Source organism: Oxyura jamaicensis, chromosome 3 (genome assembly GCF_011077185.1).
Source record: "Oxyura jamaicensis isolate SHBP4307 breed ruddy duck chromosome 3, BPBGC_Ojam_1.0, whole genome shotgun sequence".
Classification (NCBI taxonomy): domain Eukaryota; kingdom Metazoa; phylum Chordata; class Aves; order Anseriformes; family Anatidae; genus Oxyura; species Oxyura jamaicensis.
The window spans coordinates 12,657,725-12,676,577 of NC_048895.1; the positions used below are offsets into that span (position 1 = coordinate 12,657,725).

At 45.8% G+C, this 18,853-nt stretch overlaps 2 protein-coding genes and 1 long non-coding RNA gene across 5 annotated transcripts in view; all 3 read right to left on the minus strand.

Annotated features, from left to right (window-relative positions):
- Positions 1-310, minus strand: part of DTD1 (D-aminoacyl-tRNA deacylase 1) — a 21,147-nt gene extending 20,837 nt beyond the window's left edge. Inside the window, exon 1 of the mRNA XM_035323106.1 lies at positions 91-310. Within this exon, the coding sequence (XP_035178997.1) occupies positions 91-133 (43 nt within the window). The 5' untranslated portion in view covers positions 134-310. The remainder of the gene's footprint in view (positions 1-90) is intronic.
- Positions 1-18,853, minus strand: part of LOC118165182 — a 452,777-nt gene that overhangs the window by 190,400 nt on the left and 243,524 nt on the right. The window lies entirely within an intron of this gene.
- Positions 2,371-18,031, minus strand: SEC23B (SEC23 homolog B, COPII coat complex component). Of its 2 annotated transcripts, XM_035323083.1 has the most exons (20): positions 17,874-18,031; positions 17,421-17,656; positions 16,357-16,414; positions 15,635-15,721; positions 15,190-15,426; positions 14,747-14,832; positions 13,825-13,969; positions 13,137-13,295; positions 12,200-12,315; positions 11,275-11,398; positions 10,713-10,793; positions 10,285-10,374; positions 9,702-9,808; positions 9,372-9,525; positions 7,908-7,985; positions 7,471-7,632; positions 6,569-6,655; positions 5,015-5,170; positions 3,941-4,006; positions 2,701-2,790 (listed from the first exon to the last, which is right to left on the minus strand). In XM_035323083.1, exons 2-20 carry the CDS (start codon positions 17,639-17,641, stop codon positions 2,701-2,703), a joined length of 2,304 nt encoding a protein of 767 aa, XP_035178974.1. In that variant the 5' UTR covers positions 17,642-17,656; positions 17,874-18,031. The 2 variants fall into 2 exon arrangements, with proteins under 2 accessions (XP_035178973.1, XP_035178974.1); XM_035323082.1 differs by lacking the exon at positions 17,874-18,031 and having other exon boundaries at positions 2,371-2,790; positions 17,421-17,641.

An 18,853-nucleotide genomic window follows, 5' to 3' on the forward strand; every position in this document is an offset into this window, starting at 1 on the left:
GAGCGTGGCGGAGCCACGCTCCGCCCGCCCCCGCCTCCTCCTCTCCCCCCCAACCGTGTCCCGTTGTCAGTCCCGTTGTCGCCCACTGACCTGTGACACTGGCCTGTGCCACCCGCTGGACGATGGCCTTCATGGTGGCGCAGCGGTGGCCCGGCGTGGGGAGGCTGCGGCGGCGGCGGCGGAGCTGGGCAGGGGAGGCCCGGGGTGGGGGGGATGGCAGCGTCCCCTGGCGGGTCGGAGGTGCTGCGGCAGCCCTGGAGGGTCGCCGAAGGGGGTGCCGATAGGGAAGCCCCTGAGGGAAGCCCCCCTCACGGGTTTTAGGAGAGGAGGGGGTTGTTTGGCGAGGGAGCTGCAGGGAGGTACCAGAGCAGCCTTCTGTAGGAATTCCCTCTGTAGGAATTAGGTGTCTGTAGGTGCCCATGAAAACTTCTTGAAGGCTTCTTGAGGAGGTGGTAGGTGTAGGGACAGGGCAGCCAGTAGATAAAGGTGCGTCTGTAAGTATGTTGGGGGCAATGCGGTATAAAAGCCCCTGTGGAATTTGGGGTGGGGCAGCTATGTGTATAAAAGCCCCTACAAGCTGGGGTGGAGGGACTGGGAGTAGCTTTCTATACACCAAGGTGGCATCTACAGTCTGTGGGGAGCAAGCAGGCATCCTCCTAGGAAAGGCCACAGGGAGAGGGGGTAGCCTCTACAGAAACAGAGCAAGGTAACAGGTAACTTCAAGAGCAGGAGCATGTCCCTACAGAAAGGAAGGTCTGCATGTGCAGGGGATGCAGTCAGTTTCCTTCAGATGGGAGGCAGTGCCTATAGGGTACAGGAGAAGCCCCAGTAGAAAGCAGGAAATCTGCACAAGGACATGGGGAAATGTTACAGAAACAAAGGTTACAGTCAGCAGCGGGAGACAGTACCCTACAAGGGGAAGTATTATGTGTGAGGATCAGGGGAACCCCTATAGGAACAAGAGCCCGGCAGAGGCAACCTACTTTAAAGGGACCCAGAAGCTCTAAGAGGAGGGGAAACCCCTACAGAAATGAAGGTTAGTGAACTCAAGGAAAGAGGTAATGAGTATAGGGACTGAGGGCAGCAGCACACAGGGACTTGGTCCCCACACCTGCACACACTGCTCACAAGGACCTGCACGGGGACAGCAAGGGGACACCCTTGTATAGGGGTGCTGTTTGCTATAGGAGGCAGAATCCCTGGACCCATGTTACACAATACAAAGCTAGCTTGGTCTTTCAGAAAACCTTCATGCTTGTAACAGCACAAGCACCACCACTGAGCTGGGAAATCTTCACAAAAAGCTGCAGAGGGTACATGGACAGACTATTGGGCTCAGGACACCAGGCAGCACACAGGCTCATTAACATCTCAGAGCACTCCTTGATGAATTATTCATGTTTAATAACTTGAATACAAGTGCAAATACAGCATTGATCTCAGCAGATGAGAAGGTTACAAGTTTTGCAAAGTGATTCCGGTGATGGAGCTGCTGTTTCAGCAAGACAAGTTTTCGACCGACGGTGTGGCACCATGCTCCAGGACGACCTTCTCCCCCAGCAGCACTGAGTTCAATTTTCCAGACTACTCACTTTTCAGAAGGAGGGCTGTCAGTAGGGTCAAAGAAAGATTTCACTCGCCTGAGCAGCCGAGTACCGGGAGACACAAAGTCCTTGTTATACGTTGTTACCGTTGTGATTTTTATTCCCATAGGTGTATCGGTAACGGCTACTTCTCGACAGACTGAGTCATCTACTGGAGGATGATTTTCATTCTCTAAGGAACGGAAGAAAAAAAAAAAAAAAGGTTTAGGACTAAAATGTTTCACTGCTGTGAGCATTTCAGTTCTGTTATTTCCTACCAGCAGCCTGCTGAGAAGGAGCTACAGGAGCAGCAAGCACCTAGCTCGGGGGGGCACAGCGAGCCAGCAGCACCCCCGGACACCCCCCCTGCCTCATCCCCCGAGGCCGGGGTCTACGTCCAGCACCCCCGGCCCCTCAGGCGAGCCGTACCGTCCCCGGCCCCGTCGCTGTGGTAGCTGTAGTGCACCATGCCGCCCAGCGCGGTCCAGCCGCCCAGGGAGTAGAGCAGGGCCCAGCGGGCGTTCCACACGGCCGCCCGCGCCGCCATCATCCGCCCGCGCCCCGAGGGGCGGGACACGGCGGCGGCGCGGCGCCATTACGCGGCCGGGCCCGCCCCGCCCTCCAACCCTCCCTCACCGCCTCCCGAAGAAAGCGCTCAGGCAACAGCGACTGATAATTAATTTTAATAGTTTCTACGCAGCCCAGCGTTGTATTTTTCACAAGTGGAAAGGAGGTAGGCTAAGTCAATCATGCGTACAGCCAGGCTGCGGAGTGCACCAGCTATTAATGCTTTCCTTACCCAGTTTTATTTTTCGTTGATACAGGTTGCTAAAATACACCGTTTAAAAGCAAAGAATGTTACAAAATAAGGTAAAGAGTGCTAAGGGCTACTTTAATTACAGTATGAAAGATGTAGAGTAAACAATAGAGACAAAAAGGAATACAAATAAATTAATATCTAAAAGGGTAAAGTACAAAACTCTCCCCCCGTATTTATTTCACTCATTATTTTAAAACCGTATTCTAAAAGATAAGGAAATGTAAATAGATCATTCCACTTTTGTTATCAACATGATCCACGTAACTCTTCTGTTCTCGCTTCTCTGTTAGATCCAAGTCATGATGCACTTGAAACTGCCAGCTTCTTCAGATGGTCCATGAATACCTGGAGACTAACGTCATCTGTCAGGATTGGAGCTCCTGATTCCTGCAGACAAATTAAAAAAAAGAGAGTCTAAAATAGCATCGTTAACACCAGGGACTAACTGAAACCAAATCAGAGGTCAGCAGTCTACTAAGGCTAATTGCCTATTAAATCAACCACCTTTTCCTTATGAAGGGCAGACCTACTCAAAAGACACTACTCTGACAACAGCACTGACAACATCCTTCAGTGCCATCTGCACCTACAGCAAAAAAAAGTCTCTTCTTTCTAAAGCAATAGGAAGGTTTCTGCCCAAAGCTCTACACAAACAAGAATATAAATGCCTGTTATTTGCAGAAAAATTAGATACGTATCCATATGCTAGTTACTTTTTCCGAAAGAATAAATACACTATGTCCTAAGGGTTTTTACATCAGAGTTACAGCAAATGGTGAAAATAAACTTCTACGTCAGGTCATCTGGAACACATAAGAGTTTCTTTATCAACCCAGCTGCATCCATCAGTAGCAGCCACTAAATACACTCTCCTGGTCTGTGCCCCACACAGGTAGCTAGATGAGAGGAAGGAAGATCAAAGAGGCAAAAGCACTGCTGCTGGAGACCTGCAGACCACTCCTCCTGCCATAATTAAACTGGGGAGGTAGTAGGCTATTCTGGCAGCACCTCTATTTGGATAGACATTCCATAAAGAAAAAGCCAAATAGTCTCAAAATGCTGAAAACTGGGGGGGGGGGGGGGGGCCCCAGTCCATTCAAGAACAGAAGCAGGAGTTTTGCCATCTACACTTGAAAATTCTATTGTGAACATCTTGTCATCTAGCAGTCCCACCAGTACTGATTATCTTATCAAAAACTACGGACTTAAATAATCACGTTGAATAAAAATTTAACCTTACTAGACAAATCTATTACATCAGTTGTGTATTTTAAATGCTACACCTATTACAATGTCAGCCAGTAATTCCATCATAAATCTTTTGGTGCATAGAAGTAACCTTGCTTCTTTGTACTGCAAAAAATTTTCAGATCCAACCACAGATGTCCTGCAAAAAGTTGTTAGGTAAGAGCAGGACAAACATAACCAGTTTGTGGCTAAATAGCATGTGATGAAGCAGGACTACCACTATGCAGACAAATACGTAGATGTACGTTTTACAGCATTCCCAAATACAAGCAGCTCTTCCATTGCTTACCTGGCCCCATGCATAGAGGTTATTGTGGGTCTGAGAAGGGTTCACTTTAGACAAGAGGAACCGGGCCTATTAAAACAAAACATGGAAAAACTATTTTTACAAAATGGCAGCCTTGTCAGCTCTCATAAGACTTACCATCACCTTAGATACATGAATAGTGATTTATCTCTGTTTTTACAAGCAATGTGCTAGTTTTACTTAAACAGGTTTGAAGTTCAGAAATAGCCCTGCTCCACAGACAATTTTACTGAACTTAAAACTTGGGGCATCTTCCTGTTGTCTCAAACAGAGAGCAGCAAGTTCTGCTGATTGCATTATCTACAAAGTAACAGCAGGGAAGGGAGTTTACCACCAGGTGGTGGCAGTTGCCTATAGGCACCTCTGTTTCAAAAGGGAGGACGTCACCTTGAAGGTCTCTCCAAGGGACATAGCTCTGCTGCAGCAAGCAGTGCCTGCTTGGCAGGGCAGCTCTGGTTCCACGTGACATGGCCACGTCACCAGCAGCGTCCCTTGCAAGTCTCCATCTGCACTGCAGAAAAGAGGTCAATGGAGAACCAGGGTAACGCTCCTATCAGAAATGAACACCAAAAGTTTGTTTTGGAGTATCGATTCCTGCCTCTTCACTCCTACAAACAACAACCCAGCCACAGACAAGCAATGAACTAATGCAATTCCAGAAAGAACAAAAATAGGAACTATTTGATATCCTCATCTGGCATCCAAGAATAAAAGAATATATGTGCAATCATTCAGTGTGACTTACGGCCCTGGCAAATTAACTGCACCCCCTGCCTTAATTAAGTTTGGATACATAGCCAAGTCATTTACTTCCCACCTCTTCTTTGGGGAATAATCCCCCCACCTTCCATCCTCAGATTTCAAAAGCATATCCAGAAGAGTGACTGGCTTATTAAAGGACAAAAGTAAGAGTTCATGAGAAAATATACAAGCTCTATACTTTTAAAAGCTTAATTAGCACTGTATTTAACTTACAAAACCACCCCTTTTGTAAAGCAGGAAAAGACAGGTATTTGCTTTATTCAACAGAAAGTGTTCCTGAATAAACCTCCTTACCTGACTGCCCCCATGCTCAGTGTGTATGTAACGTGGCATTGGGAATCTAGTCTGCAAGATTTCCTGGGCATCATCCAGCGGGGCTTGCAGTAGGTGCTTGAAGTTTTCGTATTCAGGCATGTCTTGGTAACCAGCTTTCTGCCACTGTGCAATAGTCTATGGACAGGGAGGAAATTAAAAAGTGGTAGAGATGTCTACAAGCCTCCGCTTTTTAAATGGCACTTCTTCAGGCAGTAGAACATTACACACACTTCTGCTTATGGAACACAGAACAAACATGCTTTCGCTGTTCTGTCAATAATATTGTTTAGTTTCTGTCTGTTCCTTAATTTAAGAAAAGGCACACAACACAAATCTGTGCAATACAAGAACCATTTGTTCAAAGAGAACTTCAAGCCATTATGTTTCAGCCTGCATTGCCAGAGAAGTACCAAGCAGTTATAAAATCGCTGACATTTTGAATCTGACTTGGTCTTAAATAAACCATTGTACTACCCTATTTTCAAGTGACGCTGTTAACTGACAATTGCTCCACACGTAGGCAGATCACACACCTCACTCTTCCTTTGTCTAATTTTACCCAGCTGCTGAGTGTGTTACTTCACAGCAGTTGAGATACGGAGGCACTGAAGGTAACTTCAGCAGATTTATTGTCGTTGACTCCACCATTCAACTCCTGCTCCTGTCAGTCGGGTATCCCTGCTCTCTTCTCAGACAGAACAAACACTATGTGGAGGAATGTTGGGAGCCAATAATGGAGCTGCTGCAAGCTATCATGCCAAACTTAAAGCATTCTTCTAACAGTCATTAAATATCAATAGCTCAGTTCAAAAACAAAGGGAAGAGTTAAGACACCTCCAAAAAAATCACTAATAGGAATGTTAGACCAGAAACCAAGATGAGTTCCTCTAAATTCCAATTCGTGTTTAGGTAGAAGAAACTGCATGTGGACTACTCCCCAAGCAGGATTGAAAGGATATGAGGGAGGTTAAAAGGACATCAAATAAAAGTGATTTCCAGAGAAAGAAGAGGAAAGCAAGCCAGCTTCAAGGCTTTGGATATTGATCTAAATCTGGAGGTTCAGAAGGAGCCTGCACCTAAGTGCTTACGTCAGTAACGATGGAAAGAATGCAGGAGCAAACCTCAAGAACATCCAATATTTACAAGCAGAAACTGGCAAAATTCACAACTGATTTCTTTCAAAGTAGTAGTATTTAAGTGTCAGAACCCAGCAACCAACTATGTCATGTATCTGATGAAACAAACTGCAGCTCCCTTTGCCCTGCTGAGTTTCATCCTTCTCTGGCCTTTTCCAGGCACAGCAAGAAAAGTTCATCTGTGTTACCAAGCTAACATGGCAGCTATTGCTCACTGCAGAAAACATCCATAGCTACTCCAGTGGGGTTTTACGCATTACAACTGGCAACATGTGTATGATGTCATTATGCTAGCATAGGCTTTGCAAGCAGTTCATGTTGAACTAACAGTGACATTGTTTGCCTGCATGGCAGGAGGAAGAGTGCGAACAGAGAGCGCGAATGCATTTCACCATACCTCACCAAGGTAAATAACTATCTGGAAGAAAGTATCCATCAGTAGGATTCTGTCAGGAAGAATACTGCTGCTGTCCAAAAGCACCGGCTGCAGAAAACAAAGAAGGTCAGTCGCTACCACACCCTCAGAACTGTATTAACCTTCACAGTTGGGGGAGAACAGTTTGCTCAGCCACATGTGTACATAGGAGACTGTCAAGGGCTGCTCAGCCCATGAGAATGCCTTGCAGAGCACCATCAGCCTCCTGGGGCATCACTGAATGGAGCAGCAGGTCCTCAGCTACTCTAGGAAATGTGTGTGAAAGCAATTGCTACAGCTATCAAATTCAGTTTGAAGTGATCTTTAGCAAAAGTTGTGGTTTTTTATTTTTTTTTAAAAAAAAAGATGTAATACATGGACTCTGGCAAATGCTGCCAAGAATGTTTTAAAATGTTACTCCAGCAGCTTTTGCATTTCCTGCCAGACACCCCACTCAAGGTAGCTGTCAGAGTTTGTCCAGCAGTTTAACAAAGCTGCATAAACAGCTGAAAAGAAGCAGCTGGTGAGAGATTATGACCTGCAAGGCTGAAGCTTGCTGACTTGCACAGTGGAGGAGGCAGTCTCTGGCAGAGAAACAGAAGTGCTACTGAGAGCTTCAAGATTCACCAGCTGTTTGGGTTTTGGTGGTTCTTCTTTGCTGTGTATGTGTGTGCATTTTAAAAGCCTACTGAAAGTATGATTTACATACTGAAAGAAAGCCTACTGAAAATATAATGTGTATTTTACATCACCCCAAGTCATCCTCTAGTAATTACCTCTATTAAAAAATGCACATAGGGGCCTTTTTGACAAACTATTGTTATTCTGACTGAATGCCCATTATTTTGGTTTGATCTACCTCTTTCTGCTAAACACAGGCTTACCTCAGGAGGTCCGTGGAAAGAATAAGCGTAAAGGATGGGCTGGATCATAATGAGAGACTGGGTCAAATCTTGCCTAGCAAAGTGGTGACGGTAATAAGAAGATTCATCTGGACTGTTATTGAAGACCTGCAGGAATGGGGAGCGTCGCAAATGGAACATGAACTGCACCAGAAAGATGAGTAAGAAGAGAAGTGTCAGTAAGGTTATGCTGAAAGCTCTGTACTCAGAACTTTGTATATGTGAACAACAAATTGGAAAAAAATCTCGCAGTGAACTCCTCATTACCAGTCGTATGCAGCACTCAACCACAGGACCAGCCCAAATTCAAAAAGCATCTGTTCCTTCCCTTGTGAATCCGAGGGATGGTACTAGATGCTTTATCATCACTCTCACTCACCCCTGCACACTTTTCCCACAGCTCCAAGATAAATTCTTACCTGGGGATACAAAGAAAATGATTCCGACAATCTGAAGGAGTTGGGATCATCTTTGTTGTATTGCCCAAATTTCTGACACTGTAACAAGCAAAATGCATATTTCGTTATCTCTCTCCCCCACACACACCGCTTAGTAATAACATGGTTTTTTGAAAGGGTTTTTGTGTGTTTTTAAACAGAGCAACCAAGTCACAAATGTGACAACAAGAATTAAATAAGAACAGCCTTTAGATGTGATATAAGTCAGTGACTTCTGTATCTTACTGAAACAAGAATGACGACTCACTACAAAAAAAATCAAGAATTTTGGATCTAGATTCAATGTTATCTAAGAATAGAAATAGTGCTTCTAGTACCATCCATTTTTCCATTGGATCAGGGATACTACAGCATACTTAAGCTGCTTTGTACACTATGAAACGCTTCTGCATCAACTCTGCTTCCTTCTAGAGCAGCAGCAGACTGGAATTTCACTAACTGCTTCACTGAAAATAAGAAGCATCTTCATCAAATTTCTTTATCAATTTAAAACTTCTTTATCAACTATACATGACTCCACAATCATTTCAGCATGCGGCATGCCCATGTGCGTTTCAGTACTCAAATTCCTATTTGACACTGACTGTTTTTGATGTGCCCTGTTAGTATGAAATCTGCACAGGTGTTCAAATAAAGCTGGAAGTGGTCTGGTTTAGGCAGTTCAAGCCTGTGAAATCTGAAGAAAGAGACAGTATGAAGACACAGAACGATGCCATTAGCTGGGAAGTGACTACTCCTCTCACATTTGTACTTGCGAGAGCCCATCTGAATGCTGTGTCCAGTTTGAGGCTTCCAGTTCAAGCTGTAAGAGGACGTACAGAAGTGAGCCTAGCAGATGCCACCAAGCTGGTCAGGGGCTGGAGCACCCAGTGCAGGAAGAGAGGCTGAAGAAGCTGAGTTTGTCCAGCCTAGTGAAGAGTGGGATCTGGGGTCATACTGTGCCATCTGCAACTACCTCATGGGTAGCTGGAGAAATGGAAATTCTGACTGCATGTAATAAAAAAGTACTAAGTCACAGTAACTGTGATCAAACATTGGAACAGGCTGTCGAGAAGCAAGACAACTTCCATCCTTGGAGATCTTCAAAACTCACCTGAACAAGACCCAGAGCAACCTGCTGTAATACGAAGCTAGCCCTGCTCAAACAGGGTGCTGAGACCTCCAGAGGTCCCTTCCCACCTGCATTATCGTGGTTCCACTATCACTTCTTTAATCTCAGGTTTGGCCCTTTCGCCACCATGGGATGCTTACCTACCCCACCACAAATTTACCTATTATATTATTCAAATTTCACATACTACAGCTATGGGACCATGATAGAGCACAATGAAACAAGTCAGTCTGGTAAAAGAACAGCGTTTTCATTCCAATAGACCATTTTTATTTGAATTAAGACTACGCCCAACTGCAGCCTACTGGTCTTACCAGTCTGATCAGCTGCCTGTCCAGCCATCGCAGAACATCAGGTCCCTCCTCAGATTCAGCTCTGTACACTCCTAGTCGTGCCATCAGCACAGCAGCTGCTTCCTGGTCAAACGCAGCTTCTATGTGCTGGAGTTGACTCTGTGCATCTGCCCAGCTAAAGGATTAGTAAAGGGTTAGTGCATTCATCTTCAGCAAAACCCAAACCAGATTTATTCCCCCTGTGCCAAATACTCTGTGGCTGATGCATGCAATAAAAGGCTAAAACAATTCCAGCACAGACTGTGCTGAAGTTTCTGCCATTCTGCCAAAGAACTGGCACGAGATACTCACTTTCTCGCTATGGTGGTGACACGAATGCGTTTCTGTGTACTGGAGTGTTGATACTGAGTGACAAACTGCACTGCCCCTCGGCCTCCCTGAGGAATTGGTGCATTGTGCTGCAAATGAAATAAGGGAAGCCTTCAACGCAGGCTGGCTTTGCCATAGCTCTGTACACTACAGGGACAACTCCAGGGCATCAACTGAATAATCACAGAGTAAGTTCAAGCTTGAGATGGACAAGAGAAGAGAAAAAACATCTGCTTGTGAGCCATCTCATATTACAACTCAGAGGATCAATTATCCAAGAATTTGAAAGCAATTGTCCTTTTATTCTCCAGAGCACCTAAAAGCATAAAGACTGTTTCTTCTTTGTGAATGAATGCCATCAGAAGAAGACAAGAAGAAAGAATGCAGCTCTTGTACAAAGTAAAAACATCATGCAATTTACGCATACAAAAACAACCTCTAAGAAAATTACTTTGGCACTTCACAACCATCGGCAACACAAGCAATGCCATTTCATTTCCTGACCCTGTTACAACTACTCAGCTTGTAAAAATGAAGACCAAAAAGAGGAAAAGCAAGGGCTGACCTGATTTACCACTTCGAAGTAAATGGCCAGAGTTGTGCTGGGATCCAGACTACAAATTTTCCATTGAGATGTTCCTCCAATTCCAAGTTCCTGCATAGAATTGAAAAGAAAAGAGCCTTTTTGTCTCTGGCAGTGGGTAAGGCAAGCCATTAAATTCCGATCAGAGATACAAGTTGTGGCAGTCCTTCTGCATTTCTTATCTTCTGGGTATGGATTAAGTTTCTGAAGGGCATGCAGTTACAAGAAGATTTTATAGGGCAAGAACTTAATCTAGGAAAGAATGCCTTTTCCTAGGGATATTTCCAAATCGCTCTTCTTGAAAACTCTCACATTCTAGCTGAGCTGTAGGTCTAGCTAGAAATTTTGCATTCTATTTCCTACTTTAATACAGGTGGTTGTTTTGTTTTTTTCCCATATTGGGAACTTACATTTTCAGAAACACATGGTCCTTTAGCATTCAAGGATACACATGGTCCAATAGCTCCTGCAATTTTCAGCTCCCTTGAGGTCTAGAACAAGGTCAAAAAAGTTTTCAAAAAAAAAAGTCAAGTTAGTAGAACAGAACACACACACTGAATCAGCTGCTCAGCTTTGATCAGAAATTGAACATAACATGGCTACCAGGGGAAGCACCTTTGAGTACCTTCCCAGGTCACCTACTGCTACAGCTGGTGAACATAAGAGAATCTACGTGGCCACATTTTAACAGTGGAGACATATCCATAGTCACCATGAGAGAGTATGAAATGTTACTTGCTGAGTGAGGAAAAGCAAAGTTCAGAATTTTACTTTTAAGAAATAATAATAAAAAAAATCAATAAGCTTTTAAACAAAAATCCCTCCACTCAATCCATTATGGTACTTCTTCCAAAGCAGGCACTACAGCTGACCTCAAATATGTAGAAAATTCTAAAACACATATATTTAATCAGCTTTTCTGATCAACAGCACTTGCATTTCCAAATTAACGTCAGCCAATTTGACTCTCACCTTCACTTCCAAACTTGCACCAAAAGCCATCCGAAAGTCCCCATTGAACCCTTTGTTAAACACCCGCTGGAAGGTCTGCTTGAAGAGAGAAGTGTTGAAGGAGTCTCCCATCACCATGTGTCCTCTAAGAGGAAAATCAAAAGATAAAAGGAAATTGAAACAATTGGAAACTAGAAGTAGATCACAAAGGATACAACCCCCCGACTCTCATGCATGCAAACACGGGCAGAAACTGTTTTAAAAGCATGCGGTTGCATAGGTAGAATTCACATTAGAGAACACAGATTAATGAATGCCTCCAGAGCCAGACAAGCTAATGCTCCATCTTTGCCAGCTTGCTTTCTCAACTGTATTTCTTGCCTTCAGCTGCCTTAAAAATGCTCATGTTCCACAGGTTACAAACATCTCAACCCAGAGAGAGCTTTGCTCAGCCTACTTCCCCTGAGAAAGCAAAATTAACTGTTAAGCAGAGAAAACCTTGCCCACACAAAGAAAGTTTCTGCCCTCCGTGCCTGAAGCTCTGCTCTTCTGATGGTGCTTCAGTCATGCACGCACCACAATGCATGGCATCTACATCCCACCAGTTCTGTGAAGGACGTTTGTTACCTCCCAGGGCATCTGAAGGAGGCAAAAGGCATTTGCAAAAGACATGTTGCACCATGCTTTAGAATACCTTTCTCAAAAGCAGGACATCAAGTTTTCTACCAGCAGCGTTAATTCATGTGCTACTGTGAGACTTCAGAAATGTGGACTGGGATCAGGGGAGCTTTGCCATATAACTCCTGGCAAATTCAAACCACAGTTTAGAATAAAATGACAAAAATCTCTCCCTTTTCTCTTGATAGCAAACCAACTGCTTTCTGAACCATTTTCCCCCTCCACAAAACTGCAGGTGCCACCTTTGTGTTTCCTGCTGTGAACATACCCGGTGAGGTTTGCACAACATTTCATCTCCAGCAGTCCGGTCTGATCCAGGGCGCAGGCGTAGATGTCGATGCAGTGCCCGTTGGCTGCAGTGCGGTTGGCCAGGGTCTCGTAGTGCTGGGGAGAACAGACAACGCACACAGTGTTTAGGACGCTGCATCAGGCAGTGTTTCTTCTGCTCTCCAGTCGAGGCCAACACGTTGAGGCACAACAAAGCACAACTGAAACCAATACCAGCAGTGTAAAGGTAAACAGCTGTCTGCCTGAGCACACTTCTCCCTCCTAGGATGTCTGCCCTTGGATAAGCTTGAATTGCAAGTCGCAGGTACAGAGAAGACATGAACTGCTAACCTCATCCAAGCACGGACTCTTTATCAGTGATAACATACTAGAAATACAAAGGTTTCTAGCTGATAGTAAAGAGGACACGTATGATACTGCTTCCTCTAAGCTGCCACACACATCCCATGCCTGAAATTTTGACTGTTCTCCCATATGTCAAGAGACAAAGGACCCTTTGTGGAAGCTACCAGCTCTTGGGAGAACAGGCTTTGTTTTTGCCTCTTCCCTGAAGGAGATAAAAATCTCTCCACCCACCATCAGCTAGGAAATAACACTGAAATACTTCTCTGAGAAGGCACAAAACCAGTCTGGAGAACTGATGGCAAGTCTCTTTCACCATTCCCTTGACCTTAACACACAGAAAGACTCGTACATCTCATCGACACGTACCAACATAGGGACATACTGTTCCCATATCAAGAAAATAGGATGTTCCCTGAAGAAGAATATTGGACGCCTGTCTACATGGGTTTGTGTCATGTCCCATTCAGTGTTCCAACACTCACAACACTGGTTTTGTCTTTAAACACACCATCCCACGCAACAAGCCCAAGCTGCTGCACGTGCATTTGCCCCCAGCTGACACCAGCACCTACTTTGGTGGCCTTCTTCATGAACCTTGCGTTGTCCTTCTCTATGTCATGCCACGAACGAATGGGTGTCTTCAGTTCATCTCCCACCACCATGCCCGGTCCTTGCGTTGGCGGCCCACCTGTAAATAGCATTATTCTGGCCCCAGTGTTTGGAAATGTGCCCTAAAATAAAAATAAGGCCTTATATTAGAGAGCGGGGAGAGGGAAAGGGTGTTTAAAAATGACACTTTCTTTAGAGAAGCATCTGCTTGCTCTTCTGCAATATCATTAGGAACCCATCGCTGTTAGAGGCAGCCTTGACAAGCAGCAATGCATTTCCTGTCAGGCACCCCCTGGTTTTGGCTCAAGCTACATCAAGCTTCACAACAGGAAGTAGGCAGTTTCTGTTCTTTCTACATATATCTCAGATGACCCTCGGATAAACCCAGTACATACAATCAGCTCCACGTGGCCATATGCACAAGGATCAGAGACCTTGAAACACCTGCATCTTTTGTAACATCATTTACATTTACATGTAAATTCCCAGCCCACTCTTCACCAGCTGGTGCCTACTCTTGTCGGATGCCAGTAGAGACAAAATGCACCGCTGCATCCCAATGTAAAGCAGCCAAAAACCAAGCTGGCCTGAAACCTGCACGTGTCTCAGCAAAGACAGCTCATCTCAAAGCAACAGCAGCAGTAAGAGTACCTCTAACAAGCCAACAGCAATCGAAAGAGCTACTCCAGTGGAACGTAAAGGCCTCTTTCCCTGGGTCACTGGCCACGGGTCCCTTTGCAGCTCTCCCAGGAGATCTGTTAAATTCATGTCAATCTTATGAACTGGCTGCAGAAACCTGAAAAAAAAAAATCAAATTGAATGTTTTCCTGCTTACAATCCTTTCAGTTTAAGAGAAGAAAAGCGCCTCTGTTCCTTGCATACTTAAATTGCGCTGAGACAGAGATATCAGAAGCAAGAAGTCACGTGGCACACTCCTTCATGTACAAACTTCCCTAGATAACAGGCCTCTGCAAAATAACAGAACTGACCAAAGCAAGTCATCAGGAACAATGAGAAAGCAAAAATCACACAAAGCATACAAAAGGGACTTAGCTGGTGATTTTGTATACCAAAACACATTGAGAAAGAGGAGCTGAGGAAGAAAACACTGTATTCAACAAAGGCAAATAGAGCTTCATTGTTCACAGTCACTGCCTGCCAAACATTTTTTGGACTTGATTGGGCAAGGAATAGAAGTGACAGGTAGAGATGTTACTCAAACAAGGTCCCTCCCCATTGGCTGGTGAACCAAAAGACCCTTGCTCTAAACACATACAACCCCCGAGCAATATGCGTCCCAAAGATAGCTACCTTACATTTTTCAAGTAGAAATGCAGCCCAAATGGCAATTACATTCTTGTAACTGCAAAACCAAGACACTACAGAAGCCTGAAGCATTGCTCTAGTAAATCCCATCCGTACATATCCCATGACGGAGTGAAACAACTGTGACAAGACAATGCCATTTATGTCTTATAAGAATTCCTCTTAAGAAACCTAGGCTTATAAGCGTGATCCCAAAGGGTCATAAAACACCTTCCCTGCTCTTCTGCTGTGTTGATATAACACTTACCTGCTTGAAATAGCAGGTTGCTCCTGAGTTTGAAGAGGTCTTCCTTGTTGAATGGGGACAGCTGGCCTTGAAAGCCCAAGCATATCCTAAAGAACAGGAAAAAAGAGGTAGAGGAGGTGTAATATTCAAACGCCAGACATTATTTGTTGTCGAGCAATACAGACCTTGCAGTGCTGTAGCATTAAGTAAATTAAAAACTGTGAAATAACTAATCTTTACACCCCCATTAGGAAATCATCAATAGATCCGCCATGCAAGACGAAAATTCTATCTTGGACAAGCTTCAAAAACTCCACAGTGCCAAAAAGACAAGAGAGGCATTGGGAAGGAGGTATAACAAATAATAAAGAGCACTGAACCTTCCTTCTTCCCTCAGAGCTTGAAAAACCAGCAGTGGTGTCAAAAGAGCTAACAGGAACAAGCCGCTGGCCTAACAGACATACCTGTATTTGCTTAGCTGTCAGGTCTTTTGTGCCCCTAAACACGTAGCTCTTGGAAATCCCTTCACAGCTCAGTTCGTGAACCTGGACCATTCTGCCAAAAGTGATAAGCCCCACCAGAGCATCAGCAGGCAGCAGACTCAGGGACATCTGGAGGGACTCCTTCAGCGCCTGCAAGTCCTCCTCTTCCAAGCACGTGTCAACAACATACAGGAAGATCAACGGTGTCTGTGGACCTCGCTGGTGTGGAAAGAGATGGGTTTACTAGGCATGTACCACATGCTAGGTGACGCTTATGATCATGACTCCAGTCAAAGAATAAAATGAGCCCTATCTTAAGCATCTTATGTGCTACTTATTTCCCTTATCTTAATTAAAACAAATACATACAAAAAAAGATATCACAAGACAGTTCTGGGGGCTGCAAACTTGCCTATGACTCACTTACCTGCACGATGTATTCAATTGTTGAAAACTGAGGCATAAGCTCTGCTGGCTGATTGACTTCAGATATGCCTGCATACGCTGGAGGGAACTGAAAAACAGAACCAAAAATTAGGACAAGGAATTTGCAGGGCAGAAATGTAGGGCCCACCTCTGCAGTACAGAGGCTGCCCTGCTAGTGATGTTGTTATTCAACTCTTTATTTATTACCACCACGCCAACCTGATTAATTCATAACAAGAGCCCTGTATTGCTGCTTTCCTAAGCACAGACATCGGTAGCCAGCAGTACAGATAGCTAACCACTCATCCCACTGTAAGTGAAAGGCAGGACTAAAGGAGTAGCCACACGTTAGTGAAAACTTGTTTAGCCATGCAACAGTCTCTGATGGCAAGAGTCTTCCCAAACCTAGTAAGTTTCATACTCAGCAATTACTATAAAGTCCAAAAAAATAACCACACTGGAAACACGTGAAAAAACATCTCTCTTTTGTATGCCCTCCATGCTGGTAAAATCATTGACAGAACTGTTCAAAATAGACAAAATGTCACTAAAACAGGCTCATTAACAAGTACGCTGGCCTGGGTTCATTAAGGGAAAAAGGCCAAGAGATGAAATCTAGAGAGGTGGAATTTCTGCCTTTTTTTTAACATCCTTTGACAGGGGACGCCATCAATAAAACGCTCACCGGAAACATAGAAAGGCTGAGACTTTTTTTCAACATACCTGATTTCTCTGAAAACAGAAATTACAAGCCCAGAGCTTGGCCCGATAGTCAACTTGGCTGCAGGGAAAAAGTGAGGTATTAGTATAACTGTAGGAACAACCTTACAGCCCAGCTTCACAGTTATTTACACTGCTTCATGGCACTAAGGAAGAAACAAAATACCAGACAGTACAGCTCGAATGACAGGGTTGGAGGGATTCAGACTCTTGTTCTAATGCCAGAAAGACTGTTAGCTCAGCCAGCCTAGCTGCTTCCAGGCTTGTCAGCATGAGGGACCACCAACAGCTCTCTGAAGCTTCGGCTTTGGTAGACAAAAGTTTACATCTTATTATTCATTCACTATGCTTGGGCCTATCTCAGTGATCCTATTGTTTGTATAGCTGCTGTACACAAGTGCTCCAGTCACAGAGCAGCAGGAGCAACCCACCCACACCCTGTATAAACAGAGAACAAACTGCACCAAGGAGTTTATTCTTCTCAGCCCAGTACATACAATAACTGCTAGCGCAGTAAAGCCTGGCCATATTCTTATTTCATGGGCTCGATCTCTTCCTACTTCCTCTAACTCGTTTCCCTCCTTTCTCCTCAGCCCGATGCTATGCTCCAGGTAATCACAATCACCACATGATTTTGGGACAAAGATTTCATCCTAAAATCTTAGCAAAACTGCAAAGAAAACCTAGATGCTCATATTGGAGATGACCTACGACCAACAGGATGCGTATAAAGCAGGAAACCAAATGAACACCATGGGACACTAACAGTATAACCTGCATCTTTGTTCTGTGTTTCTTCATCCACCACCAAATTCTCTGGGATGGTAACAGGATTGGCTATTTCCGTATTACCTAGAGCTTCCCGAAGATAATCCTCTCTCCTCAGGTTCTGGCAGCTCCAGCAATGCAAGCTGGCATTTAACAAATGGAGCTAGGCATGGATGGCTTTTAACACGCTCACTACAACTAAACGGAGAAAGCTGACAAGCACCAGGCTGAGAAAAGGGGGAACAAGGGAGATGAGGATCATGTCTCTCCCTCAGCGCCCCCAGCTAAGAGATCCGTACCAGAGCGGGTTGAGCACCGCTTTGCAAGTCAGCCTGCTGCAAAGCACCGGCTCGTACTGCACAGGCGGCAGGTCCGGCCGCTCCTTCAGCGGGGTCAGGAGGCAGGCGAGGGGGACGACCATGCGCGTGGCCTCCAGCCGGCTGGAGGGCCACACGTTCCAGCTGAAGCGCACGCCGTCGCGCTCCTCATTTTGCTGGATGAACTCCAGGTACGTCGCCATGGGGCTGCAGCAGCTCTGAAAGGAACGGAGCAACATCGCGCGTTCGGGCAGGCTGTCTCAAACCCCACCAAACCCAGCAAGGAAACGCGAAGATCCGACCATCGAAGCCCGAATGTGAGCTGGGTTTAGTTGCGAGGCCGAGGTCGCTGCGAGGCAATGGAGCCGTGAGGAAGTTGTGGAGCCCACCCGCCACCCCCGGGGCCCGACCGGCGCCCACCTGCCCCGCCCGCACCTCACCGCTCCCGGCCGCCGCCGCCGCTCGGTCCCGGCAGGCCCCGCTCCGCCGGCAAGGCCACCTCAGCGGTACGCCGCCTGCCCGCAGACAAGATGGCGGCGCCGGCACGCCCCGCCGGCATCTTGGTTAAGGGCACCCGCCCTCCCCTCGCCGCGTTCCGAAAGGGGTGACCACACCAAATGTGGCGGCTGCGGCGTCAAGAGGCCATCTTGGCTAAGGGTAGCGGGTGAATGGAGGGAAAGGGGTGCCCTTAGTAAATATGGGGGAGGAGGCGTCGACTCCCTCACGGGCACTGGTGGGCTGGCTGGAGGGCGGAGGAGGAAGGGGCTGGCTGAAGGGATGACGAAAATTCCCGATGGCAGGGCACTCCTACGTGTGGTGTTACGCTATGGGTGGTTTTTATTCCTGTTTTCTGACGACTCTGCCAGCGTTAGGTTCACTAAAGCACCTAGCAAGTACCGCGAGCTGGCACACGGAGCAGAATCAGGAGCCCCGTGTTTATACACAGGCTGCCACCAAAACTCCAAGCAACAATTACCCATTCTGTTTACCTGGAGCAATCAGACAGCTCAAAAATAGAGGGACCTCCATCCGTCCGATGTTTAACAACCCCAAGGAGAACACTCTGAACTCAGCTTCCTCCCATCCCCACCCCCCAGAGCAGCACCAAGTACAACCATTAACAGCTGCACTTGGTGACCTTAGGGGCCTTTTCCAACCTAAACGATTCTAACCAACTTCCTGAGGAAGCAAGTGAACGTTTTCAGCAGAAACTGAGACCATCCGCGGCACGCCTTGCGGGACATGCTTGTCCCCAGGCTCAGCACAGCCCCACGCCTTCGCCACCCCTCGCCCTGACAGATGTTTCCAGCTACATGAAGCAAAAAGGAAAGGGTCTGCGTGGTGCGGAAGGTGCTCCTGTGCGTTAAGGTGTCTACAGCCTGTTTCCAAGCATGAAATGTTTGGCAGCAGTAGGA